Source organism: Pogona vitticeps, chromosome 5 (assembly GCF_051106095.1).
Source record: "Pogona vitticeps strain Pit_001003342236 chromosome 5, PviZW2.1, whole genome shotgun sequence".
Taxonomy (NCBI): Eukaryota; Metazoa; Chordata; class Lepidosauria; order Squamata; family Agamidae; genus Pogona; species Pogona vitticeps.
In genome coordinates, this window is record NC_135787.1 from 3,189,195 (window position 1) to 3,217,122 (window position 27,928).

At 49.4% G+C, this 27,928-nt stretch overlaps 1 protein-coding gene across 1 annotated transcript; it reads left to right on the forward strand.

The window, feature by feature from the left end:
• The first annotated feature begins 319 nt into the window (after positions 1-319).
• VPS16 (VPS16 core subunit of CORVET and HOPS complexes) lies at positions 320-27,378 on the forward strand. The gene is made up of 24 exons (XM_073002149.2): positions 320-471; positions 2,045-2,133; positions 5,691-5,782; positions 7,732-7,860; positions 8,239-8,383; positions 8,774-8,889; positions 9,845-9,967; positions 10,928-10,983; positions 12,626-12,715; positions 12,966-13,060; positions 13,180-13,256; positions 13,947-14,078; positions 15,232-15,359; positions 16,663-16,698; positions 17,338-17,446; positions 19,856-19,990; positions 21,132-21,240; positions 21,691-21,788; positions 22,388-22,495; positions 22,867-22,944; positions 23,991-24,160; positions 24,748-24,844; positions 26,691-26,794; positions 26,960-27,378. Exons 1-24 carry the CDS (start codon positions 419-421, stop codon positions 27,093-27,095), a joined length of 2,505 nt encoding a protein of 834 aa, XP_072858250.2. The 5' UTR covers positions 320-418; the 3' UTR covers positions 27,096-27,378.
• The last annotated feature ends 550 nt before the right edge of the window (positions 27,379-27,928 follow it).

Genomic DNA, 27,928 nt, shown 5'->3' on the forward strand with positions numbered 1-27,928 from the left:
GGAAGACCTAAATGAAAGACTGAGTTCTCTCTAGAGAGGTCCAATTTCTGGACATTTTCATTTTTTTGCAGGGGGGGGAAATCACCCCCCTCGAAAGCGTGCCGTCTCTGTGTCCTGGGATGGATCCCTCCTGAGCGGGGAGCGCGTTGCCTTGACCTGGGGGGGGGCCGTATCCTCCTCCCGCCCTCCAGGGGGCAGCAGAGAGCGAGCGAGCGAGCGAGCGAGAGAAACGGCCGGGATCTTCCCTTTTTCTTTTTCCTCCTTTTGCCCTCACTTAACATGGCGGCAGCTGCTTCTCCCTCCGTCCCTTTGCCTGGGCTGGGCGGTGAGGGCGGAAGTGCCCGGTGAACCAGCAGCCTCCCCCCCCCCAAAAAAAAGAGGCAGGAGGGCGACCAGAAGCCCGTTTTCCCTCGCCAGGATGGACTGCTACACGGCCAACTGGGACCCTCTCGGGGAAGCGGCTTATTATAGGTCAGTGGCCTCTTCTTCCCACCCCCTCCCTCCCTCCCTCCCCATCAGATGCCTTTGGGTAGCTCCCCCCCCGCCAAAAAAAGCCCACCCTCTGCCCTTCCTTGGCCTTTTTTTTGGTGGAAATAAAAATCCCCATTTGCACCAAAGAGGCTGCTGCTCCCCCTAAACCCTCCTTTTCCTACCCCCTGCAAGGTGCTCTGCCCCCCCCACCCCCTTGCATCTGTTCTCAGTTCCTGTGCATTTGCTGTAAAAACAAATATATATATATACAGTATATGCATATTACACCCATGCAATTTGCCCTTTTGGGAAAAAAAATGTATAGGAATATATATATATGTGTTTTTTTCCAAAAGGGCATATTGCAACGGTGGAAGGACCCTCAGGCGCAGTAGCAAAAAATCTTGTGTTTTGGGGGGGGATACATATATAAATCCAATCTTCAATAAAATAAAATAAAAAACAAACAAACAGAAAACCCACAAGATAGAGTCGTGTTTCTAAAAGGGTATATTGCAAGGGTGCAAGGACCCTCAGGCGCAGTATATATAAAGTATAAAAATCTATATATATTTTCCCCCAAAGAACAAGATTTTTTGCTACTGCGCCTGAGGGCCCTTGCACCCTTGCAATATACCCTTTTAGAAACACGACTCTCTCTTGTGGGTTGTTTGTTTGTTTTTTTATTTTATTTTATTGAAGATTGCATTTTCGAGAATCACCCCTTCTAGATTCTGGGAAGTCCTAATTACAGACCGCCCCCCCTGCCCTAGCCCTAGCCCCCTTCCAAAGGGTAACCTTACCAAGCTTTGAGATCACAACACACCCTGTTTTCCCAACAATGGCGGGTCTCAACGTTGGACTGGCAGGTCCGTTCTCCCCGTGGGTACACAGGACGGTTGCTTTGCAGGGCGGAGGGGAGCTTTCAGGGACGGGGCTTGACGGAGGCTGTTGGGTGCCTCGGCTGGAAGAGGCTGCAGCCCATCGAAATGCCCTCCGAGCAAAGCTGGTTAGGGTTCTGGGCACCCCAAGATGCTGTTCGTGTTTTGGTTTTTTGGACAATGGATGTTTAATTTTTTCTGGATTTTCCGGGGTTTCATCCAGACCCCCCGCCCCCAAATCGCACTGGCACTCACCGCCACCTCTGGGGGCACCAGAGAGGATGAGCACTCATTTATTTATTCATATCACTTATATGTCATCTTTCTACACTTAGGGGACCCAGGTCGGCTCACAACAGTTCAAACTGTACTATGATAACAGGCGAAAAAATACCATATAAAACTATATTAAAAGCAATGAAATATGAATCAAGATTTTAATCAATTAAAAAAAAAACCAGCAGAGGTCTTCTGTGGTTCATCGTTCTGCACTGCTCCCTTTCAGTCATGTTTTGGGGGGGAGAAAAGGAAAATGTTTTTCCAGAGAACCTGCTGTTATTTTTCATGTAGAAATCAGCTGGCACCCTTTCTGGGCCAGCAGCCTTGAATTTTGTCCTTCCAAGGTCTCTTGACCTTTTCCCCTGTCTCACTCCTCCTCTCTTCTCCCCCCCCCTTTTCTGCACCTCTTTCAGGAAACTTCACCTCTATAGCATGAGCTGGACCCTGAAGGAGGATCTCGCGGATTGCTTGGTGGCGGCCGCTCCCTATGGCGGACCTATTGGTACGGCGAAGACGACATCAACTGGCCGAGGGAGACGTTGATAGGGTTTCTCTCGACCCTCGTAGCTGGCTTAGGTGACCCAAAGCCAGTGTCATGTAGCCAGCCTTGCTTTGAGTGCATCTACACCACACAGATAAGAAGGATGCCGACCCATTGGAGCAAGTTCAGAGGAGGGAAACAAGATCAGTGGGCTGGAAACCAAGCCCTGGGAGGAAACACAGAAATAACTAGACATGCTTAGCCTTGAGGGGTGATAGGATTTTTGTTGTTTAGTCGTGAAGTCGTGTCCCACTCTTCGTGACCCCACGGACCAGAGCACACCAGGTGATAGGAGAGCACTGTTTAAATCCTTGAAAGGCTGTCCTACAGAGGAGGGGCAGGATCTGTTCTCCATCATCCCAGAATGCAGGACAGGCAACCATGGGCTCAAGTGACAGGAAGCCAGATTTCAGTTGAATATCACACACAAAAAAACTTCCTAACTCTTAGAGCAGTACGACAGTGGAACCCATGACTTCGAGAGGTGTTGAGTGCTCCATCACTGGATGCATTCAAGAGGAGTGTAGACAATCACCTGGCAGATATCCTTTGATCTGGATTCCTGCATAAGCAGGGATCTTGTCCTTCCAGTGAGCACTGGAAGGACAGATCCTGAAGCTGAGGCTCCAATCCTTTGGCCACCTCATGAGAAGAGAAGACTCCCTGGAAAAGACCCTGATGTTGGGAAAAGGTGAAGGCAAGAGGAGAAGGGGACGACAGAGGATGAGAGGGTTGGACAGTGTAATCAAAGTGACCAACATGAATTTGACCCAACTCCGGGAGGCTGTGGAAGACAGGAGGGCCTGGTGTGCTCTGGTCCATGGGGTCACGAAGAGTCGAACACGACTTAACGACTAAACAACAACAACATAAGCAAGGAATTCGACTTGATGGCTTATCGGTCCCCTTCCAACTTCCATTATTCTGTGATTTTAAGTGGTGCGTTATCACTTTATCTGCCATGGCTCCATCCTGTGGAATCATGGGATTTGTAGTTTGGGGAGAGGCTTAGGATTCCCTGATGAAGGGCACACCCTCCTGAACTACAGCACACAACCACATCGAGCAACATCTGTATATCAAAAAGTCTTTTTGCCCTTTTTTTCTGTGTGTTGGGGTAAGGCAAGCTTTCCCTGAGGGACAGTCTGGTTGAGTATTTTACAGTTGTGTTCAAAATTATTCAACCCCCAATGCTGTAAAGGGGTTTAGGGACTATAGTGTACATTTGGAATTGTATTCAGAATGAAATCCTACAAGGACGTTTTAAAGAACCAAATGCAACTAAAATAACATCAATTGTTTATGTAATACAGTAGTAAATGTTTCTTTTGTGGTTTCTTCATTGCCACAATTATTCAACCCCTTAAAGACTACCACTCTGAAGAAGAGAGGTTCATTCAGGTGTTTTCGATCAGGTATTGAAAACGCCTGTGGATGTCACCGAGCACCAATCAAGCATAATAAGCACCAATTAGGCAGCTTTAAAATGACTGTGATACTCAGCTCCTTCTAGACATTTACTGGTGTGGTTACAAACATGGTGAAGTCAAGAGAATGGTCCAGGAAGACAAGAGAAGAGGTGATTTGTCTTCACAGGAAGGGCAATGGCTATAAGAAGATTGCAAAGAAGTTAAACATACCAAGAGACACCATAGGAAGCATCATTCGCAAATTCAAGGCAAAGGGCACTGTTGAAATGCTACCTGGTCGTGGAAGAAAGAAGATGCTGACTTCGACTGCTGTGCGCTACCTAAAGCGTAGAGTGGTGAAAAGTCCCCGTGTGACTGCTGAGGAACTGAAAAAAGATTTGTCAGATGTGGGTATAGAAGTTTCAGCTCAGACAATAAGGCGCACACTGCGTAATGAAGGTCTCCATGCCAGAACCCCCAGGCTGTCTCCCAAGAATAAGAAGAGTCGACTGCAGTATGCCAAAAGTCATGTGGGCAAACCACAAAAGTTGTGGGATAGTGTTCTGTGGACTGATGAAACAAAATTAGAACTGTTTGGGCCCATGGATCAACGCTATGTTTGGAGGAGGAAGAACAAGGCATATGACGAAAAGAACACCTTGCCTACTGTGAAGCATGGCGGAGGGTCAATAATGCTTTGGGGCTGTTTTGCTTCTGCAGGTACAGGGAAGCTTCAGCGTGTACAAGGTACCATGAATTCTCTTCAGTACCAGGAGATATTGGATGAAAATGTGATGCAGTCCGTCACACACCTGAGGCTTGGGAGACGTTGGACCTTTCAACAGGACAATGATCCCAAGCATACCTCCAAGTCCACTAGAGCATGGTTGCAGAGGAAAGGCTGGAACATTTTGGAGTGGCCATCGCAGTCACCAGACTTAAATCTGATTGAGAACCTCTGGTGGGACTTAAAGAAAGCAGTTGCAGTGCGCAAGCCTAAGAATTTGACTGAACTGGAGGCTTTTGCCCATGAAGAATGGGCGAAGATACCCGTAGATCGCTGCAAGACACTTGTGTCAAGCTATGCTTCACGTTTAAAAGCTGTTATAACTGTAAAAGGATGTTGTACTAAGTATTAAGATTGAATGTCACTTGGGGGTTGAATAAAAACTAATAATGATGTGAGCACAGAAAAGACATTTGTGGTTATTTCATTATAAACTTAAGGTTATATTTCTCTGACCTACAAGTGCCTCTTTCATGTAAATGTAAGCAAGATGACTGAATGATCAAAATCAATGTCAAAATGGCCAAAACATTCAATTTCAGTGGGGGTTGAATAATTCTGAACACAACTGTAAATGGTATTTTAAAGAGATTGTTATACTCTATTGCTTTGAATGCATTTTGGTGTTTATTTATTTTATTTATTTAAAGTATTTTTATTCCGCCTTTCTCCTTAAAAGGACCTAAGGCAGCTTACATCATTAAAAAGACCATAAATAAAATCTAAAATCAGTAATGACACAAATGTTAAAAAGAATTAAACAAGCGTTACATTAGAAAAGATAAATAGAATCAATGCTAAAAAGCATGTTTGTTTGCCGTTTTTCAATGTGGTGTTTGTTTGATCCTTTTTAGTATTTATATACGTACTGTTGTTAGTTTTAAACACCGTCTTCTAATGATGTAAGCCACTCTTGGGTGCTTCTTGAGGAGAAAAGCGGGGGGTAGAAATATTTTAAATGCATAAATGAGTACATAGATGATAGAGAATAAGCAGGACAGGAGTTCCGCAGTGTGTATCGTTGTATATAGCAATAAAATGTGGCTGCTTGTAGTTTGGAAAATAAGTAATACTACGCAAAGAGATTTCTCTGTCCCTTCATACAAACCCTGACATTGTTTAGAACAGGGCCATGTCGGTTAAAATGGCCTCAAACTCATATGACTCTCTAATGTAGCTATTCTCGGTCTCTTTCCCCCTCTCTTAGGCTAGCCTTTTTCACAGGGTTGTTTTGAGGATTCAATGTGGGTTGGGAGTTGAGGAAGTCGTGGAAGTGGCCATGAAGCTTCTAGCATATTTTTATTTTGTCTTTATCCTTCTAGCTTTGCTGAAAAACAAGAAAGAGAAATCTCCCAGTTCCCGGCCACCTCTAGAAATCTATACTGCCTCTGGGGTCCTGTTGGCCAGCATTCTGGTGAGTAGGATGGTGCCCTGTGCCAAATGGGTCAGATTTTGGCAGCCAGGACACCTCGTTAACCATTTTCGATTATCTATCCTGATCGGGAGATGCGAGATAAGTCCCCTCCGAAACGAGTCTGCTCTGTGTCTCAAAGAGATTACCGATTCAACAGTGGGGGCAAGAGAGAGAGGCTAGGGAGAGGATCTACTGAGTTTTCAGGAGATTTTGAAAGATGATGATGATGCCAGGTAGTTGTTCCGGGCGAGTGTTCACAAGCGTAGGTGTCAGCAAGAGAGGGGAGTGAGCCTCGTGGTGCAGCAATTAAACTGCAGTTCTTCAATCAAAACTCTGCTCACAACCTAGTTTCAGGAACCGGCTCGAGGGTCACTCAGCCTTCCATCCATCTGAGGTTGGTAAATTGAATAGCTAGCTTGCTGGGGGAGCAGTGCGTAGCCTGCATGATTGAATTGTAAACTGCCCAGAGAGGGCTTTAAGCTCTGTGAGGTGGTATACAAGCAGCACGCTTTGCTTTTAGTTCAAGTTGTCTCTGACTTAAGCAGAGTCTGGAGCTGCTCAGAGTAGTAGAACCGAAGAAGAAACAGTGATGGGCTTGGAGGAACAAAAGTCGCCATTTGGAGCATGTTGAGAAATAATGTCGGAAAAATAGCATGAAGCCGGACAAGGAATTAATGTGAGAGGCTGAAAGGGAATCCAATGGGGAGCACCCCGTTGTATGTATATTTCAGGTGCTTGGGGACCACTCCTAACTTCCTGAACCAGGAATGTGCAGCTGAGTCCCTTTTGTCCTTGTTGGTATTTTCTTACAACTCCCATCAGCCTTAATCAGTGTAGCAAATGATGGGAGTTGTAGTCCAAAAGAACCTACCCACTCTCCGCCCTAATCTAGCTGCTGCCTTTTAAGAAAGAGGCAGGAAAAGTCAGAACAGGTGAAGACTGAGTCCTGTAGGAAATGATTGAAGGAAGGAGAGAAAGCCAACCGCCTTTCCTGACGGACAACCACGGAGCAAGAGCGGAGACCCTTGTTCTCAGCTTTCTTGGAAGCTGGGAGCAAATATCATGGGCTCAAGTTACTAAAGAGTAGAATTCTTTCTTTTTTTCCTTTTTAAATTTTAAATCTTTATTTCAATCCATTCCAAACAGCGTAGCAGAACAATAACTGTTGTGTTGCAATAATAGTCAGTGTCTTGTTCAGAACCTCTTATACCTCCCTAGAGGCACACGGTTGACCTTACCTTTTTATCTGTTCATATAGTCTCTTCCTTGGCTTGTGTTTGCATTTTTACACCTAGTCAATGGCGCTGAGAATGACCAGCAGTCCAACTCTATTGTTTGACTTGGTGCTGATGCGTAGATTTCAGAGGAACATGAGAATTTTAGGCATCCTTCAGTCTTGAGAGAGACTACGGTAACGTGCTCTGTATGGAGGACTCGGAACAGCATCTAGTGGGGCTGAGGAGGCCAATTCGAGAGTGACAGTCCCTTCCACACTGGAGACAAATACAGTCTGTCCCCTGTCCAGCTCCCTGGTTTTGCTGGTTTCGGGTCTGCCTCTTGGCCTCAGCCTGCTGGGCAAGGGTCTCTTCAAATTGGGAGAGGCCATGATGCACCGCCTGCCTCCAGGCTGAATGCTCAGATGTCAGGGTTTCCCATCTGTTGAGGTCCATTCCTAAGGCCTTCAGATCCTGCTTGCAGATGTCTTTGTATCGCAGCTGTGGTCTCCCTCTGGGGCGGCTTCCCTGCACTCATTCTCCATCCAGGAGATCTTTCGGAATCCGTAACTTCTCACAAAGAGCGAGGTTGCCATGGGACGGTGGACCAGCCAGCATCCCCCATAGGCTGAGGTGTTGAGACACGCCCGGAAAGCAAGACCGCATCTCCCTGATGAAAGACGGAATGTGGTGTGACCAAGGCATGTGTCGGTCTTGCTCTCTTATTAACCACAGTGGAAGAACAGCCCGGTGGTCCATCTCGGCTGGACGACCAGCGAGGACCTGCTCTGCGTCCAGGAGGATGGCTCCGTCCTTGTCTACAGCCTCTTCTGTGAGTTCAAGAAGTGCTTCAGCATGGGCAACGTAAGTGTTCCCCAAAAAAGACACACTGTATATCTAACCCCTCTAGTCATATCTGTTGTGAGATCTTTCTGTCACTACAGTAGATAAGACAGGGTGTTTTTTTTCAATATGTGATTTACAAAACTTGCTTCAACATTTGCAAAATGTATGCTACTAATTTCCATCGTTCCGGTGGTTCAGCCATGCATGGTTAATACCGTTCTTTCTAGAGCTTGGAAGAGTTAGGGTTTGGGGAGTACAACTCTCAAAATCCCCCAGGCATGCTGAAAATTGTAGTAAACCCCCCACCCCCCAAAAATCCTAATTTTTCCAAGCATGGGTTCTTCCATCTCCCCATTAACGATGGGTTCTTGGCCGGGTTCTCCCTTTGCCTTTCAGGAGGTGTTGCAGAACCGGGTGCTGGAAGCCAAGGTGTTTCACACAGAGTACGGCACCGGGGTGGCCATCCTCACAGGAGCCCACCGGTTCACCATGGCCACCAACGTGGTTGACCTGAAGCTTCGGCGGCTGCCTGAGGTGCCAGGTAAGCCTGCCCCTTCGCTTCGCGTCATAGGAGGCGCAGGTCGTTACGCTGTGCGTGTGGACTTTGCAGTTAACGGGTAACACTTGCAGAGAGGTGTACGTCTCTCTCGGGGAGTGAGTGGGTGCAACCAGAGTCCCCCCCCCCGCCACCCCCCACCTGGGCATCTCCTGTTGTTGCTCTTGGGAGGCGTGTGAGGTTGATGCCTCTCGATGTGTTGAGCGGGAGGCCTTACACTCCCAAACGGAGTCTCCTTGGGCTGAGGTTTTCAATCCTGCATGGGTCCCTCCGAAGCTGGCTGACCTGCTGGAATCTAGGCACAGCCCTGAGCTTCTTTTGGCAGAGGTTTCTGGCTTTTGATGTCTCTCTTCTATCACCTCCAAAACCTACCAGGTCTTCAGAAACCCCCCTCCTGTTGGACCGTCCTGTGCCAAGACAGAGTGACCATCGTTCTTCTTGCTGTCGGCCAAGACTTGTATCTTCTGGACAACACGACCTGCTCTCCAGTGGTGTGTGATATATCTTGGGGTGGGGTGCGATCCATTAATGCTGATGAGAGACCTCCATCCTACACACAGTGGAGAATTGATCCCGCTCCTCCATAGCTTCAAAAAGTTTGGATTTATTTATTTATTTATTTTTGCATTCCATTTGTTGAGCCCTGAAGCCGGTGGCCATATCAAAGCTTTGAAAGGCTTCCAGCTTCCACGGCTTTGACGCAATGAAATAGATTGCTCCTGAGTTGGAGAAGCCACGGGAGATGAGGGGGAAGTCTTTAATTCCTCCGCTGGTGATGTCATCATCCTTTCACAGGCATAATTTACATGAGGATTCCAGCCAGCATCTAACCCACAAAGGCCAAATGGGTTTTGACTGGCGCTTTTTTAATTAACCAGTTTTGTGCACATGGCTGCCTAGAAGGGTGGTGTGGTTTCCTGTATTGAAGGTTTATAGAGTCCTCCCTGCATTACAAGATCTCAGGGCAGTTTTCAGAACCATATGAAACAATTTTAAAATTTATCAGAGATCCTCTGGTTGTGGATTTGCCTGCTTTGTCAGGGTGTTGGACTCAGTGAACCTTGGGGGGGGGTCCTTTCCAGACCCGCGGTTCTGTCATTCTGTGGTTCAGTTCTGAATGTTCACCAAAATCCTGTTTGGTAGCCTTTGCTGGCAGATTGCCGATCCATCGATTGTCTTTTGAAAATCTCTCTCTCTCTCTCTCTCACACACACACAGACACACAGACACACAGACACACACACACACACACACACACACACACAATATGTGTGTGTGTGCGTGTGTGCGTGTGTGTTATGTTTTTATGTTGTAAGCTGCCTAGAGTGGTCAAAATGACCAGATAGGCGGGGTATAAATTAAATAAATAAATAAACAAACAAATGTGGGAGCACAGAGTTCCAGGTGGGTCATTCGAAGGGCTTCGTCTCTCTCCTGTGCTTGCAGACTTTGCCCGGGCTGAGTCCACAAGCCGGCTCCTACCTGCGGATGGCTGTCTCTTTCAATTACCGCTACCTGGCGCTCTTCACCGATACAGGCTATATCTGGACTGGGAAGTCCCACTTAAAGGTGAGCTGCTGGAACTCAGGCTGAGCCACAGCCAAATTTCCCCGGGAGTGGAGGGATTGGTTAGAATTCATTTTCTGCATGAGACCTGGGGTTCTCGGCCCCCTGAAAGTGAGGAGACATTGCAGAAGTCGTGGCAGGCCTTGTCTGGGAAACTTTGCCCGAATCGCTTTGGGAAAGAGACAGCCAGCTCTTTAGCCTATGGAGTCTGGGAACATCTGGAAGGCGGCAGGTGGCTATGAAAGAAATCCTGCCTGCTGGCAAACCGAACGACAGGGTGAATCTGATGGCAAGCCCCACGGCACCACTTTCTTCCCCTCATTTTTTGAGGGAAGGATGTTCTGCACAAAGGCAGTCCAGGTCCTTGCACTTTCTTTTAATTATATAGAACAAACAGATTTGCTTCTTTTCCCCTCCACTTGCTTCTCGGCTCCCTTCTTCCTTTTGCTAATCAGGAGGCAGAGTAAAAAAATATGCCGAGCACTGATCAACGCCCTCTCCTCCTGCTGCTCCCTCTGCAGTGCTTGAGTAACTTTTGCAACCTTGATGTCTAGAAACTTGTTCTGTTGGTTTTAAGTGGAAGTGGGGAATCTCGTACCCAATAGTGTTTTCCGCCACAGATGCATGGGCGCTGGTAGGAAGGTGGAGGGTCTTGGAGTAGTAGGTAGATCCTTCTTGTAACTTGCCTGGCAGCTCCTTTGCTGCCTTCCACGATTCCTCCTCCCCGTCACCTGACTCCTAGTCATTTAAGTGGACTGCTGGGATTGGGACCCAGTTAAACTTTTGCCATGCAGAGCTGTGGTCCTCTGGGACCGTCTGTGTGCAAAAAGATGCCCCCTTCCTCCTTACGAGGAGCCCCACGGTCAAGGGGCCTCTTGGGGTGACCGTCTGATCTGTCGTCCTCTGCAAACACCCACCCCCACCCCACCCCCCATTCATGGTTGTCGTTCTGCCTCCTTGCAGGAAAAACTGGGCGAGTTCATGAGTGAATTTCGAGCTCCACCCAAGCAGATGGCTTGGTGAGTGTGTGCTTTCCGTGGCTTCCTTCTGTGGGGTTCTCTCCTCTAGGGAGGGGGCCGAGTGCCTTCGTAGGGAACAGGAGGGTGGGTGGTCATTTTAGCAGGCAGGCGGGTTGCATGTCTTGCATTAGGTCGGCCTTGGGTTTCTATTTGCCTTTGGCAGAAAATCTGAAAAGGGTGTGGTTCTGTCGAATGAAGACCAGAGACCTGGAGGCTTTGGGACTGATCAGCTGTTGCAAACAGGAGGTGTGGGGGGGGGAAATGTGTCACTACTGCCCCTGCTCACCCCAGTGTCTGGTGTTAAACATGACATACAGCTATTGGGAGAAAGAGCAGAACTTCAGGATGAATGTTCCCTTCTGCTCCCCACATTTAATCTTTCTATCCATCCATCCATCCATCCATCCATCCATTGACTAACCCATCAATCCATCCATCCATCCATTGACTAATCCATCCATCCATCCATCCATCCATCCATCCATCCATCCATCCATCCATCCATCCATCCATCCATCCATCCATCCATCCATCCATCCATCCATCCATCCATCCATCCATTGACTAACCCATCCGTCCGTCCGTCCGTCCATCCATCCATCCATCCATCCATCCATCCATCCATCCATCCATCCATCCATCCATCCATCCATCCATTGACTAACCCATCCGTCCGTCCATCCATCCATCCATCCATCCATCCATCCATCCATCCATCCATCCATCCATCCATCCATCCATCCATCCATCCATCCATCCATCCATCCATCCATCCATCCATCCATCCATCCATCCATTGACTAACCCATCAATCCATCCATCCATCCATTGACTAATCCATCCATCCATCCATCCATCCATCCATCCATTGACTAACCCATCCGTCCGTCCGTCCGTCCGTCCGTCCGTCCATCCATCCATCCATCCATCCATCCATCCATCCATCCATCCATCCATCCATCGACTAACTCATCCATCCATCCATCCATCCATCCATCCATCCATCCATCCATCCATCCATCCATCCATCCATCCATCCATCCATCCATCCATCCATCCATCCATCCATCCATTCTCTTGAAAGATCCAAGGTAACTTACAGTGTTTTTTAAAAAATAAAAGTTATTTCTTCAAAATAACACCTTATTGCAATTTTTATACCAAGCATGTCCACTGATTACTATTTGCAAGGGAGGACTTGGAAGTTATTTTTTGTCTCCCCCCCAAAAGCACACCTTTTCCAAGTTCTTGTGTGCTGGGGGAGGGGAGACCTGACATCTTAAATCATGGATCAAAATGGAGCTTTGATTCCCCCCTGCCACTGGACTTCCTTCTGTAACCATGCACAGTAGCGATGAGTCTGGGGGAAATGACCTTGCTGCAGAGTTCTGTTGGAGGATAGGTGGTTGGGGGTCACTCTGAACCGACATGTTCGTGTTGTATGGTGCAGAGTAGCCCCCCCCCCTAGCACTAATTGAATTGCAGCATGATGCATGAGCTGGAAGACCATGCACACTGCGTGGATACAGAGAATGGCTGCTGTACGGGGGGCAGGTCCCCATAGGCAAGGGGTGCCAGCTGGCATCTGCTTTGGATGGAGGATACGAGCACCTCTGAATTGCAGGAGTCTCTTGTGTGACAGGTGTACCCGGTCCAGAAGCAAGCAGCGCGCTGTGGTGATGGCGTGGGATCGGCGCCTCCTTGTGGCTGGGAATACCGACCAGTGCATCCAGTATCCTTGAAAGTAATCCTTGAGGGTGAGATGAACTGGTGGAACAAGAGCCATGCGTGTGTCACAGTTTGGAACAGTTCCTCTCTGGACTACAGTGCCCAACATCCCCCAGCCAGCATGGCTACAGAATGCTGATCCAGACAGACCCATCTGTCTGAGCCAGCGAGCCTTCTGCAATATTCTCCTGGGGGGGCGCTGGTTTTGTAGCTCCACCCTGTGTTATTTTGGAGCTCCTTAATGCCAACTGCAGGTACTCTCTGGATGAGGACTCGTACCTGGTGCCAGAGCTTGACGGTGTGAGGATTTTCTCCCGGTCCACCCACGAATTCCTTCATGAGATCCCAGGTGAGTTTGGCTCCCAGGCCACTGAGGACTAGAAACTTGCTTCCTCCCATTTTAAAGCTGGAGGCTTTCTGGAAAACCACCCCAGGCCGGACTCCCTAGTTCTTTTCCTTCCGTTGCAGAGGCCAGCCAGGAGATTTTCAGGATCGCCTCCATGGCCCCAGGGGCGTTGCTGCTGGAGGCACAGAAGGAGTACGAGGTAAGGCGGGCCTCGTCGCTAGAGGGGCCGGGAAGGAAGAACAGCGGGTGGGTGGGGGTCTTCCTCTCTCTGGCATTGGGCTTCGCAACTGTGGAGTGAAACGGGGGGGGGGGGAGTATAGCCAGAATGGGCTGCCGACGGCCCCCTCTCGCTTTTGAAGACAAGGGTTTTTTTTGCAAGTCAACCATTCCTAGGGTTGTGAGAAGAAACGACTCAATGCCACATAAAACAATATGTTTCTCTTTGCTTGTGAACTGCCTGGGGTGGCGTCCCACGAAGGGATATGTGTGTTTCAACAGAAGAAGCACAGTTTCAAGGGGGGGTTAGCCACGAAGGGTGCAAGACCCCACTCCATTTTCTAACCCGCATCCTTAGCTACACCCACACTTTTCTTCCAAATCCTGTGGGAAGGGGGAGCCTTGGGGGTGGCGGCTGCGGCACTTAGAACGCCTTTAGGAGAAGCATGTGTCATGAATGGCCAGCTGATTGTGTGTTAAGGAGGGATGGGCGACTGATTGAGCTGCACAGGGAAAGTTCTGAAGCTCACTTTACACAGTCATCGTTCCAGCTCTGTCGGAAGAGAGCGCCTTAAGCTGCTTTGGCAGGATCGAGAATCTTCAGGGTGCTTCTGGTGATTTTGGGGGGCTTTTGCATTAGACTCTGTTTCATTTCCTCTTGCTTTCTCTCCAGAAAGAGAGCCAGAAAGCCGACGAATACCTGCGGGAGATCAAGGACCAGAAGCTGCTTCCGGAAGCGGTCCAGCAGTGCATCGAAGCAGCCAGCTACGAGCAGGAGCCAGAGATTCAGAAGTCCCTTCTCCGGGTAAGGAACAGAGGCTGGTCTCTGCCCCCTCCCCAACACAGATGTAACAGAAAGGCCACAGTGGTGGAGAGAAGGGGGGGACCTTGTCCCGGGCTGGAGCGACCGAAACAAGGGCTCTCTGAGATAAAGTATGTCATCTGGAGCCATTCTTGCATCCACGTGCAAGGATTGGGTGGTTTGAGGACAGGAAATCACATCACACCTCAAGCAACCCTATTTAGCCTTACTCTCTTTGAAGGGATAACAATAATAAAGCCCCCCTGTGTGTCCCCTCCTGTCTCACCCTTCATGGGGAAAAGAGAAAGGCTTCCATTTTTTAAAAAAATTATCTGTACCTGGCATGGCGCTGTGTTGGCCGGCTGATCCACCCATTCAGTGCTGGACTAGAAGAAAATTAAAATTAAAATCTCATTCTTTTCTCTTCCCAGCCGCCAATCGTGGTTGGGAAGCAGGAGCAACGTTTAAATTTATTGATGAGTGGTTTACGCAAAGTAGATCAACAAATTGCTTGGGAATCGATACCAGCAACCGCACATGCTCAAACCGAACTGAAACGGAGCCGTCTTGCCTGCACTCAAAAAACCCAACAACATAGGGACCGGGGTGGGAAAGGGGGCGAATAGGCAAGGGTTAGCGTCAGGCTCGTTCGCGGTTGCCTGCGTGCCGTGCAGTCACTGGAAAAAGGAACAAAGCAGCTTTTTTCTCAAAGCAAACCAAACGGTGGGACAAAGTCTTGCCTGATCCGACATTTACCCTCCTCCCGAGTCATCTTGCCTGCCCAGAGTCGGGACAAACCCACTGGGGGGCTGGGTTTTCTGCACCTATGGCGCTCCATGTGACCTGGCCTGGCCTCATTGAATGGCTGTCTCTGAAATTCGAAAGACACAGAGGGTGTGGGCTGTGCCTAGTCCTATCGAAAATAAAGAACTGTTGTGAATACCCAGGAACCAGGTGCTGGGAAGGCCCGGTTTCTCTGCGCCAGTCGGTGACCTGGGTGCATCTCCGTCCAGTCCTTGACGCCTGCAGGGAACTCAGAAATATCTGAAGAGTTGGCCTGGTCTTGTTTTCCTGCCGATCTTCCCTTCTTAAGGACGAGATGTATATGGTCGTTAACTCGATCGGTTTGCCTCTCCTCTCCTCTCCCCTGCTGTAGGCTGCCTCTTTTGGAAAATGCTTCATTGACAAGTTCCCACCAGAGAGCTTCGTGCAGGCCTGCCGGGACCTGCGAGTGCTCAACGCCGTTCGGGATTACCAGATTGGGATCCCGCTCAGCTTTGACCAGTATCCTTTTTGTGTGCACACTTAAGACACAGCTGTAGTGCAAAACATAAATAAATAAATTGGCAGGTGAATCCGCCTTACCCCCACCTCCCTCTCGCTCCTCATCTTTAGGCAATTCTCTGAGCATCCACTCATTAATAATTGATAGATGCTTCGTGCTGCGATTTATGGAATCATAGAATAATTGAATTGGAAGGGGTCGATAAAGCCAACTGGTCTAACCTTCTGCTCAAGACAGGAATCCAAATCAAAATGGATTTGACAGAGGGCTGTCCAATTTTCTCCCGAATCCTGGAGCGCTCACCACCTCCCAAAGAAATTGATTCCATTGTCGTACTGCTCTAACAGTTAAGACGTTTTTCCTGATAGTCAGCCTAAATCTGGTTTCCTGTCACTTGAGCCCATTATGACATGTCTTGCACTCTGGGGTGATGGAGGACAGATCCCGCCCCTCCTCTGTAGGACAATCTTTTAAGTATTTGAAAAGTGCTCTCCTGTCTCTCCTCTGTCTTCTTTTCTCAAGGCAAAATAATGCCCAGTTCATTCAGCCTTTCCTCCTCGTGTTTAGTATCCAGTCTGCAGAGCATCCTTGTTCCCTTCTGAACTGTGATTGCACTTACAGTGGTGCCTCGCTTAACGACATTAATTCATTCCAGCGAAATCACTGTAGAACGAAAATGTTGTAAAGTGAAATTAAAAAATCCATTGAAACGCATTAAAACCCGGTTAATGCATTCCAATGGGGTGAAAACTCATCGTCCAGCGAATATTCTCCATAGGGGTGGCCATTTTCGGTGCCTGTAGAGCAAGGAATCCATCCCTAAGCACAGCGGGGAGCCATTTTGAGCAGCTGGCGGCCATTTTGAAAACCCGACGATCAGCTGTTTTGATCATCGGAATGCGAAGAAACGGTTCCCGAAGCAGGGAACCGATCTTCGCAAAGCGAAAAAAAAAACATTTAAAACATCATTTTGTGGTCGCAATTGCAATTGCAAAAACATTGTCGTGAAGCGGATATGTCATACGGGGTAATCGTTAAGCAGGGCACGACTGTACTCCAGTGTAAATCCCCAATAGCATTCTGGCTGTTTTTTCATGGGAAGATGTCTCACACCCTCCACAGAGGGGCAGTTTTGCTACTTTTCAAGCCTCCGATGACCCTGTTTTTACATCAAGGAGGAGCTTTCTGTCAAACCTCCTGGACCCACCAGGGGGTCTGCTTGCTGGGATCCAGGATGTTTCCTTTGGGTCTCTGAGGCCTGCCCTCCCCTCCTGAAGCGCATCTCCTTAACCACCGCTGCAGGTACAGGCAGCTCACCATTGAGGTTCTACTGGACAGGTAAGGAAGGCCTCCTCCTCCACCACCCCTTGACAGCTGAGCTGCATCTCTTGAGCTGCTTTGTGAAGAGACCTGGTGTCAAGAACAAGGAGCGGCTAAAGTGGATCACGGCAGCCCTAAGTTGTTGAGGCCCAACAGACTAAAGTTGGGGAGTTGTTTGTGCGGTTCCAGGCTGCTTAAGATACTGGGAAAGTAAGGCAGAACTATGGAGCTGTGCTTGTAGAGGATGATGTGATGATGATGCGCGAAGGGGTTCCAAGGTGCTGAACCTCTTTCCTCCCAAGGCCCAAACTGAATTCCAAAGAAGTTTTGGAATTCCTGCCAGAGATACGCTGCTCTTCCAGATGGAGCCTCTGTTTGGGGCTGTAGTATTAGTATTAGTTTTATTTATATGCCACATTTCTCCCAACCTAAAGTGGCTCACAACATTAAAAATCACACCATTTAAAACCACAAGTCAGTGAGATGTTAAAAGATGAACGATCTATGTTTTTAAATGCAATTAAAAGATTAAAACATGAAAACAGAGAAAAAGATTAAAATTAAAATTAGGTTAGCTGTCGGTAGGACTGATCTCAACTACAGGTCCAATGTCAGTCATGCTGAGATTTGACTGCTTTTTTGGCTTTTATGCCTCAGACTGGTTCTGCGGAGGCTCTATCCCGTGGCCATCAAGATCTGCGAATATCTGCGTCTCTCCGAATTGCAGGGGATTAGCCGGATCCTGGCTCACTGGGCCTGTTACAAGGTAAGAGTCAACGGCATGCATTCTTTGCTGGCAGAAGTCTTGAATGCTCCTCCTTTCTGCCCAGGCGTGGAGCCCTGTGCAAGCTCTATTTAGCTTCCATTGCTCATTTTATTTACTTTTTATTTAAAAAGAGGCTAAGCTGCATTTGGTCATGCCGTCAGAATTCTCTGAGAAAGATAGGAATACTAGAAACAAATTGGAAGCAGTAGGAGAAGAGGAAGACTGAACATGAGATGGATTGACTCTATTAAAGAAGCCAATGCCTTTAGTTTGCAAGACCCAAGCTGGGCTGTGGCATTCCGGCACTATCGCCCAATACAGTAACTTTTCCAATCTGTGCTCATGGTAACACCGTTCACCCTGTCCGAATTTGTGTAAAACAAATTGGACAGCTAAAAGAATATTTGACAGCAACACCACCGGTTTACCAAAAAAAAAAGTCATTTGAAACATGTAGAGTCACAGAATGTTATAGCTGAAAGGGATCCAAGGGTCATCTAGTCCAACCCCACCATTGTAAAAAAAAATCCCAGGTGTTCTTGAACTGCAACTCCCAGAAGCCCTTGGTAGAACAGCTAGGGGCGAAGGCTTCTGGGAGTTGCAGTCCAAGAATGTCCAGGGGGGACCCAAGTTTGAGAACCACTGAGTTAGAGCATCCCGTCCCCATTCTCTGTTTAAAAACCTCCCACCAGAGAGCCTTCCTCACTTTCCAGGAAATCCTTCGTATTGCAGGACAGATCCTGCCATCGGGAAGCCCTTCCCTCCATTTAGTCATCCACGCCTTCTTAGAACTGGAAGCCACAGGCTCAGATCCTGTGCTCGGAACCTCTTCCCAGTCCTGGAAACCTAGGGCCACGTCTTCCTCAACCGAGCCAGAGTTTCATCCGAGGGAAGGCCACGAGGGAGAAGGCTCTGTCCCTCTTAGCCACCAGCCTTCCTGGTTTCAGCTGTGGGTACTGATGCAGGGGAAGGACTCTGGAGGCAAGATTAACCTATAGGCAGATCTGGCTGATGAAGGTTATTTGGGTAAACGGATCCTAAAGCCTTCAAGGCTTTAGAAGTCGTCCCCTGGAATCCAAGCCCTCAGCGTCGTGGTGCGACTCAGAGGTCACGTGTTCAGGCAAATAGGCAGGCAGCCCTTCTTTGCACTAACTGAACGTTCTCATGAGAGCGGAGGCCACCCGGTGCAGAGTGGCTAAGAAATGGGGGCATGAATTGGGAAGCCCTTACTCAGATTTCAGTTGTGCCAGGGAACCATCAGGTCAGTGGCTGTCTCTCCCCCTTGGCTTTCTTTCTGCCTTACGAAGGTGAGGCTGAGCCGTTGTAACAAAGCAAAGCACAACAAGCATAGTGTGCTGCTTATATACCACCCTTTAGTGCTTAAAACACTCTGGCCGGTTCACAATGTTGCCCTCCTCCCAGCAAGATGGCTACTCAGTTTGCTGACCTTAGAACGATGGATCCTTGACCCAACCCAAACGTTCTTTCAGTATATATATACGTTGTAGAAGGCCAAGCTGCTCGGGAGAGAGAGACTTTGTTTTTGTTAAGCCGTGTCCGACTCTTCGTGACCCCATGGACCGGAGCACGCCAGCCCCTCCTGTCTTCCTCGGCCTCCTGGAGTTGGGTCAAATTCATATTGGTTACTTTGATGACTCTGTCCAACCATCTTGTCCCCTGTTGTCCCCTTCTCTTGCCTTCACAATTTCCCAACATCAGGGTCTTTTCCAAGGAATCTTCTCTTCCCATGAGATGGCCAAAGTATTGGAGCCTCGGCTTCAGGATCTGTCCTTCCAGTGAGCACTCCAGGTTGATTTCCTTCAGAATGGATAGGTTTGTTCTCCTTGCAGTCCAGGGGACTCTCAAGAGCCTCCTCCAGCACCACAATTCAAAGGCATCAATTCTTCGGTGGTCTGCTTTCTTTATGGTCCAGCTCTCACTTCTATACATCGCTACTGGAAAAACCATAGCTTTGACTATGTGGACCTTTGTTGGCAGAGTGATGTCTCTGCTTTTTAAGATGCTGTCGAGGTTTGTCATTGCTTTCCTCCCAAGAAGCAGGTGTCTTTTAATTTTGTGGCTGCTGTCACCCTCTGCAGTGGTCATGGAGCCCAAGAAAGTCAAATCTGTCACTGCATATCTTTCCCTTCTATTTGCCAGGAAGTGATGGGACCAGTGGCTATGATCTTAGTCTTTTTGATGTTGAGGGAGTCTTTAGAGACTGTGAAGTCAGGGCCCGTCAGTTCTGCCATTCACAGCAGAGAGAAGAGTGAGGAAGGCAGAGCTAAGCACCGTCTTTCCAACCTCCTCCTGAATTTGCTTTTCTTGTTCTCTAATACGTTCAGTATTGAGCCCAATTAGCCTATTTCTGCAGTTCTAAGATGATGATAGGCTTTGAATCCTTTCCAGGTGCAACAGAAAGACAAGTCGGATGAAGAAGTGGCGCAAGCCATCAACCAGAAACTGGGCGACACCCCGGGCATCTCGTACTCGGAAATTGCAGCCCGGGCATACGAGTGTGGCCGGACGGAGCTGGCCATTAAGGTAGAAATCAAGCATGGATGGGATTGAGGTGCATCTGTTCTGGATTCTTGCATAAGGTCCCACTTGGATGGATGGGGAACAGAGGAGGGACGGGAGGGAGGGAGGGAGGGAGGGAGGACACTTGCATGCCCTTCCATCCCTGTGAGTGAGAATTGCTCTGGGCCCTTGACAAATTCTTGCTGAGGTAATCAGCCTGCCTCTGACCTCTGCTGCTCCCAAGAAGACGAGAAGAGTCACAGGAATGGATGCTCCTTATTCTTTAAAAAATGTTGCATTTAGAAAACAAGCATGAAAGGGGGAAATCGTCTATCCCTGACAAGCTAGCTTTCGGGGGGGGGGGGCTGGAATTCTTTTCTTTCTTAGAGGTACATTCCATGGACCAATTTGAGCCTGCCTCCTCAGCCCTTCTGGTGTGATGTGGGCCACGCTTGTCTCGAGTGCAGCCGGGTCTTGGAGGTGTGCCTGAAAGTGAAGCGAAGTGCCCTCCCTCCCCAGTTAACCACTCTGGGTGTGGTGACGTGGGCCCCTCCGGAAATCCAGGCCCTGGAACGAGGGCCCTTTGCTCTCCCTTTGTTGTCAGGGTGAAAGCCAGGGCAGTCTGGCGATATGGCCCTCTCAAGGGTATTGCTTTGCCCACCACGAGAAAAGCTGGGCATTTTGCAGTCCTTCTGCCTCGGGAGGGTGGCTGGGGCTCTCCAGTCCAGGGCCGGCGAGCAGCCTTGCCCTTCCCTCCTTGACCATGAGGTCACGCAGGACTGCTTCCCTCATTCTGCCTGAGGGACAGTTCGTAGGGCTGTGCCCCTTCACACGCATCCCCTGGCTCCCTCGTAGCACTCGGCGTGGATGCTGATGGGGCAGCGCTGCAGGTCCTGGAATATGGGGCAGGCCCACTTCTCGTTACTCAGGCGGAAGGAAGCCTCGCGTGGCATCCCCCGCAGGCCGTAAAGGTGGGCAGGAAGGAATGCACTGTTTCAACAAGGGGCGAGCTGCTCGCCCCGTTTTCTGTCCCACTGGAAAAAAACCCCAAGCGACACCCACCCGTGGCTTGAAAAGCAAAGCAAAACAGAAAACAGTGAAATGTAGCTTCATTTTAACTCTCCTTCTCCTTTTTTTCTTTTTCGTTTTTTTTTGGGGGGGGCAGCTTCTGGAGTACGAGCCCCGATCCGGGAAGCAGGTCCCCTTGCTGCTGAAGATGAGGAGGAGCCAGCTGGCGCTCAGCAAAGCCATTGAGAGCGGAGACACCGATTTGGGTAAAGGGGAGACCGGCGCAGGGGCGCGGCTGGGGCTGGCAGAGGGGTAGGGAGGGGGGCGCTGGAGGGGGGCGCTCTTCTGTCTCACCAAGGGGTTTATCTATTCATTTCTTTATTTAAAATACTTCTGCCTCACTTTATTCCTTAAAACAGATCCAAGGTGACTGAACATCATGGAAAACACAGTATTGAAAACTGAAAAGGATTCAAATATTTTAAAAAAACATGAAATTCATATTAATTTCACTTCCACAATTTTAGGTGGAAGCATTATTAAAGCAGATTAAAACAACAGAATAATAATCCTCCTGATTTTAAAGCCCCGTTTAGGCAGCCGGTCCCTTAGCTTGCATTTTCCAGGGTGTATTTCCACTTCGCCCTGAGCGGGAAAGGCCGCGCATGGCTGACCCTCTCTGACGTCTGCCCTTCCTTCCTCCTCCTCCTGTCCAGTGTACACGGTCATCTTGCACCTGAAGAACGAGCTCAACCGTGGGGCCTTCTTCATGACCTTGCAGAACCAGCCAGTGGCTTTGAGCCTTTATCGCCAGGTGAGAATTTGGCCCTCGCAGTGCCATTTCCGCCCCCCCTTGCCTGGGTGTGTGCAGGTGTGCCATATTTGCCTGCGGCCAGTCGCTCAGGGAAAGCCTGCCTGAAGAGAAAGGTATTTTTGCCTGCTTGGGGAAGGACAGCAAAGACAGGGCCAGCCTGGCCTCCAGTGGCAGGGAGTTCCAAAGTCTAAAGGCCCTCCCCTGTGTCCCCCACCAAATACACCTCTGAGGGTGGTGGGACTGAGAGAAAGGCCTCCCCTGATGATCTTAAACATCTTGGCAGGCTCATAAAAGGAGACTCTTGGCAGAACTACAGTTTGGTTTGTTTGGTTTTTTTAAAAAGAAAAATGGAATCCTGGTTTTTAAAAGACAGAAAAATTAAGTATCAATAGAGATTATGACAAGCAGCTGGTCATCCCAGCAACTGATCTGGAGCCCTCATATATCAAAGCAGAGTTGGCTTCCTTCCTGCTCAGCTTCCTTAAACCCTTTGAATGATTTCTCGCTGAGTTTTCTCCTGCCAGCATTGAGAGAGAAAGAGAGAAGCTCCTTTTTCTTTAGCCTGGCCCTCTCCTAACTCTTGGCTCGGCCTTCCTTAGTTCTGCAAGCATCAAGAGCTGGAGACCTTGAAGGACCTCTACAACCAAGACGATGACCACCAGGAGCTTGGCAACTTCCACGTGCGTTCCAGTTACGTCAACGAGAAGGTGGGTGTGCTCGGAGCCCGGCCGGGAAGAGAGGGTGGCCAGCAGGTGGGCCTGCCAACAAAGCTGGTCAGTCTCAGTCTTAAGAGCGAGGGGAGACTCATCAGGGTTGTGTTTCTCCCAGGCTTGCATTGCATTGAAGCTCAGAAAGGAAGAACAACTCAACAAACTAATACATTTTTTTGTTTTGATTTTGAAAACGCCCCCTGTGCAACACATCCACCAAGTTTCTAGTCCTTAGGGCTTCCTGTGAAAAGCAGGACAGTTTGGGCTTGGCGTCTCAGAAACTAGGCAGGCGAGAAAGACGACCCATAGGAACAGCCTGGTTTTTCCAAGGGCGAGATTGAACAGGCGGGATGTTCTGTCTTCCTCAGCGGATCGAAGGGCGAGTGTCCAGCCTACAGAATGCCGTGGACGAATATTACAAGGCCAAGAACGAGTTTGCGGCCAAGGTGAGTGGAAGAAGCACCTCTTCTTTTCTGTGATGCGCCCCTGAGATTTCTGCCCAAATCGACCTGTGAGGGAGAAATGTTGGCCTGCTGAGCGGTCCTTCTCAGGCAAGAGTCCTGGGGAAACCCCATGGAGGGTGTGGGAGATTGAGAGAGAGAGAGAGAGACTCTTCCTTGGAAGGAGATCAGGAACGGAGGTCACGAGATGCACGCAAGATCGCTTGGCCTCCACCTTGGAGTAACTCTTCCCCTGCAACATGCCGGATGTGAGGCAGTGCAGGTCTGTTTTGGGGTCCACTCTAAACTCCTGTGGCGCGACAGGGAAACTCGGCGTATGCTGTCCGTCTCGGGAGAGACACTAAAGAGAACATGGGAGTGACTCAGGGGTTGAGGTCTCTGGGTCCAGAGGACTTCGTGCCAGGCCTGCCTTGTCTGGCGGGATCCCTCTCGGCCTCGTAAACCTGCGCAAGGCATCGTTCCTAGTTAAGAGACCTTCGTGCTTTTTGGGGGACCAGAGTTCGAATGAACCTGGAACGACCTTGTGGCCCTTTCTGATCCGGATAAAGAGAAGGGATTGGGATTGTTCCGCCCTCCCTCGAGCCCTGTTCCTGCCCGTTGGATTCTCCCCACCACCACCAGAACCACCGCGGTGGGTCTCCCGGCACAGCTTTGTTCTGCCCTTCTCAGGAAGGAGGAGGGTTGCAAGGGCTCCAGCAGAAACCCTCCCAGCTCAGCCCCGGGGCCTGGGCCCCCCTCTTCTGCTGCACTTTTCTTGACACCCTCCTGTCCTCCACGTGAGCAACAGAGCTTGGAACGGTTGCTCTTTTTTGGGACTACAGCTCCCAGGATTCCCCAACCCGCACAGCCAGCCTGGTGGCGAGGAAGTCATGGCTCCAAGCTGCAACTTGCAAACATTCAGGATGGGCCGAAAGATGGGCGGAAGGTCCCTTCTCTTCTCCTCCCACCCCCACCCAAAATAAAGGGCCCTCTCTCTGCTTGGGGCCACTGGGTCCCCACCTGCAGTTTTCTCCCTCTTTTTTCCTTGCCAGGCCACGGAAGACCAGATCAAGCTGCTCCGGATCCAGCGCCGCCTGCAGGACGACGTGGACAAGCCCTACCTGGACTGCTGCCTCCACGACACCGTCTACAGCCTCATCCTGGACGGCAACCACAAGCGAGCGGAGCAGCTGTACCGGGACTTCAAAATCCCCGACAAGCGGTGAGAAGGGAGCGCCGGGCGGGCCAGCGGGTTCCCTGCCCCGTGTTCCCTGCCCCGGCCTGGTAGACGGGACCCGGCCGAAAGGGCAGGGCGCCCTATAGGACAGCCCCCCGAGTGCCCACGGGCATACATGGCTTCCCCGGGGTGTGGGGATGTGGGTTTGCAGTTTGCCGGTCCGCGGGGGTGCAGGCGGGCCTTGGGTTCTGCCTGGTTTCGAAGGCATCTTCTCCAGGGAGATCCTTAAAAGCCGAAGTTTGATCACGGCAGGGAAGAAACCAAGCCACCCATGTGATGACAAGAAGGTTTCTTGGTCTTAAAGGGTGCTTGGGAGGGCAGAAGCAGGGAGCACCCCCCAATATGTCATGGTGGGGTTCCTTCCGAGCATCTCATGCCACTCCCAAAGGGGCCCAGTGTGCCCGGGCTGAGTGAAGGCCTTGCCCAGTGGCTCCAGGAGACCGTCTCGAACCCAGGCACAGAAGCAGAAGCAAAGGTGGCGTGGGAGGGTCTCCCCCCCCCCCCGCAGAGGCTCCCACATCTCGGTCCGGCAGGTCCTGCTCTGTGACGCTGCTCCTTTCCTTCTTGGGCAGGTTCTGGTGGCTCAAGATCAACGCCCTGGCGGAGCAAGGAGACTGGGAAGAGATGGAGAAGTTTTCCAAGTCCAAAAAGCCACCCATTGGATACCTGGTGAGAAGGGAGGGGGGCTTCATGGCCTGGCCTGGAACGAGGCAGGCCGGTCTGTTTTATTCCTCTTCCATTGCAAACATGCTCTGTTTTTCTTTTTCTCTCTCTCCCTGTCTCTTTTGCAAAGACCATAGGCATGTGTTTAGATCTGTCTCTCTCTTTCTCATACCTAACTCTCCAAGCTGATCCCATACAGAGGTAAGAGGTATTAAAGAAAATAATAATACAGTGGTGCCTTGCTAGACAGTTACCCCGCATGACAGTTTTTTCGCTAGACATTGACTTTTTGCGATCGCTATAGCAATTCGCAAAACAGTGATTCCTATGGGGGATTTTCGCTAGACAACGATTTTGACAGCTTCCTCCGTGCTCGCAAAACGGGTGTTTTCAGGACCTAAGCTTCACAAGACAGCGATTTAAACAGCTGATCCGCTGTTTGCAAAGCAGCTTTCCTATGGCCGATCTTCGCTAGTCAACGATGATTCTTCCCCATTGGAACGCATTAAACAGGTTTCAATGCATTCCAATGGGGAAATGCTTTTCGCTAGACAATGATTTCGCTAAACAGCGATTTCAGTGGAACAGATTATCATCGTCTAGCGAGGCACCACTGTAATTAAAAAATCAGCAGTAACAGGTGTCTCGGGAGAGATCCGTTCTATCAGGCCAAATCTGGACCAAAATTTGATGTCAGTAGCCTTTCAATCTGTCTTAACTCATACTTAAGTCCTTAAAATTATGACAGAAATTGTGTAAATTGTTGTTGTTTAGTCGTTAAGTCGTGTCCGACTCTTCGTGACCCCATGGACCAGAGCACCCCAGGCCCTCCTGTCTTCCACTGTCTCCTGGAGTTGGGTCAAATTCCTGTTGGTCACTTCAGTGACACTGTCCAGCCATCTCATCCTCTGTCGTCCCCTTCTCCTCTTGCCCTCTCGCTTTCCCAACATCAGAGTCTTTTCCAGGGAGTCTTCTCTTCTCATGAGGTGGCCAAAGTCTTGGAGCCTCAGCTTCAGGATCTGTCCTTCCAGTGAGCACTCGGGGTTGATTTCCTTCAAAATGGTATAAATACCCCTTCAGATTTCTAGAATTAAGGGCTTAAATTGAGGATCTGAGGCACCCACTGGCTTATGTGATAGGATTGCCCAATGGTTAGTTCATTTTTTAGGGTTTCCTAAGTCAAAAGCTCTGATACTTTGAAAAAGGCTGTAGTAAAAGATCCTAAACTATGAGGGTGGGGACTCTGATTTATACACAGACTCTGTTGGATTCCGTCATCCATCAGCTCCTTATGCCTAAAGTTGGAAAAACGGTCATGACTACTCACACTCTGGATGTTATTAAAAGATCTGGTTTACAACCATTATGGAAAAACTGTCTTACAATTCTTAATGGTCAAGGAAAAAGTCAACCTGGATAGATCTTTTTTTCTTTTATTTAAGATGGAATCCAGTTTTATAATAGGTGGATGATTAAAATGAAGACGGTTCCAGAAAATTATAGAGGAGTGGTTGCATTAATAATAAGGAATAATCAGTTTATATGTTCAGGGTATGTTCTGGACTTTATCAGTAAGACAGTAGGAGGATGCAAGTCAGAATTGAGTTCCAATTGAGTATTTATAATAATTATAATAATCCTTGAACTGCAGAGGGCTCTCTGATCATCCAGTCCAGCACCAACGGAGAATCGAACTCCCAACCTCTGGCTTCACAGCCAGAGACCTAAACCACTGAGCTACCCAGCAGTTTAGTTGCATTGTCACCCACCACATCTTGGGTGGCTCCAAGAGGCTTGCTTCCGCGGCTGCCCTTGTGAAGATGTCTCTGTGTGCTGTTCTTCTCTCCTGCAGCCCTTTGTGGAGATCTGCATGAAGCACCACAACCGCCACGAGGCCAAGAAGTTTGCCTCCCGCGTTGCCCCCGAGCAGAGGGTGAAAGCTTTCCTCCTGGTGGGGTACGTTCTCACGCCGGCTGCTTTGCCCTGTTCTGTGGGGTTGGGTTGGCTCTCGCAGGAGCTGGCTTTCACTAACCTATGGAAAGCCAGTGGTTTCGGGTGCTGCTCTTGGGTGTTGCTTTATTTTTATTCTTCTTCCTTCCGGTCCTCCCGTTTTGCCAACAGGGACATGAGCCAAGCCGCGGACGCTGCCATCGAACGCAAGAACGAGGGCGAGATGAATCTGGTCCTCTCCAAATGCACCGAACCCACGCTGGCTGCCAAGATCAACCAGGCCAAGGCTCAGCTTGGGAAGAAGTGAGCCGCCTGCACTGCTCCCTCTCTCTGCTCCTGCCTGCAGGGTGCCCGGGGGTGGGCGCTGAATCCCAGGTTCTGAGGAAGGCCCGTCAGTCCAGCGGAGAAGTGCTGCGAAGGTGGTGGTCTGCGGTGGAAGGAGGAGCGCCCGGTCTCTTTTTTGGCACTGCTGGAATTAACTTTGTCTCCTCAGGACTGCTTCCCCTCCCCTTCATTTGGATCCCTTGTTTGTGGGTTTGCACTGACTATGGGAGGGCAGCTATCCCAAATGAAAGAGGAGTCACCCATTCTCTCTGCGGCTCCTTCCTTCCTTCCTTTGAACGCTAGCCATGCTACATACTGTGTTTCCCCGAAAACAAGACAGGGACTATTAATTTTTGCTCCAAAAAAAATGCATTAAGGCTTATTTTCAGGGGATGTTTTAATTTTTTTTTCATGCACAACCATCTACATTTATTCAAATACAGTCCTGTCCTCTTCTTCTGGTTGCTGCACAAGGGTGGCTGGCGGGGTTTCACTTAACACAGGCTTATTTTTTTGGGTAGGGCTTCTATGACGAGCATCCTGAAAAAACCATACTAGGGCTTATTTTCAGGTGAGATCTTATTTTCAGGAAAACAGGGTCATTTATAGCAGCCTGATGCCCCTTGACCAGCCATTTTATTCTGTTGAATCCTGAGGTTTTTATTTTAGTGAGAGTTCGTGAAATTTGCTGCCAGCAAGCTCTGGCGCCCTTCCCTGGTAGAAGCCATGGGCCAGGAAGTCTCCATGCCTGCCACCGATCCTCGGATCCCAGGATTCACAAGATGGAGCCGGGGAGAATAAAAGTGGGATCAGACC

Excerpts from the sequence above, each read along its gene's own strand:
- VPS16 (XM_073002149.2), top strand. The coding sequence starts at position 419 with ATGGACTGCTACACGGCCAACTGGGACCCTCTCGGGGAAGCGGCTTAT. Across the intron at positions 16,699-17,337 it reads ATTGAGGTTCTACTGGACAG|ACTGGTTCTGCGGAGGCTCT; the intron begins GTAAGGAAGGCC and ends TTTATGCCTCAG. Across the intron at positions 24,161-24,747 it reads TTCAAAATCCCCGACAAGCG|GTTCTGGTGGCTCAAGATCA; the intron begins GTGAGAAGGGAG and ends CTTCTTGGGCAG.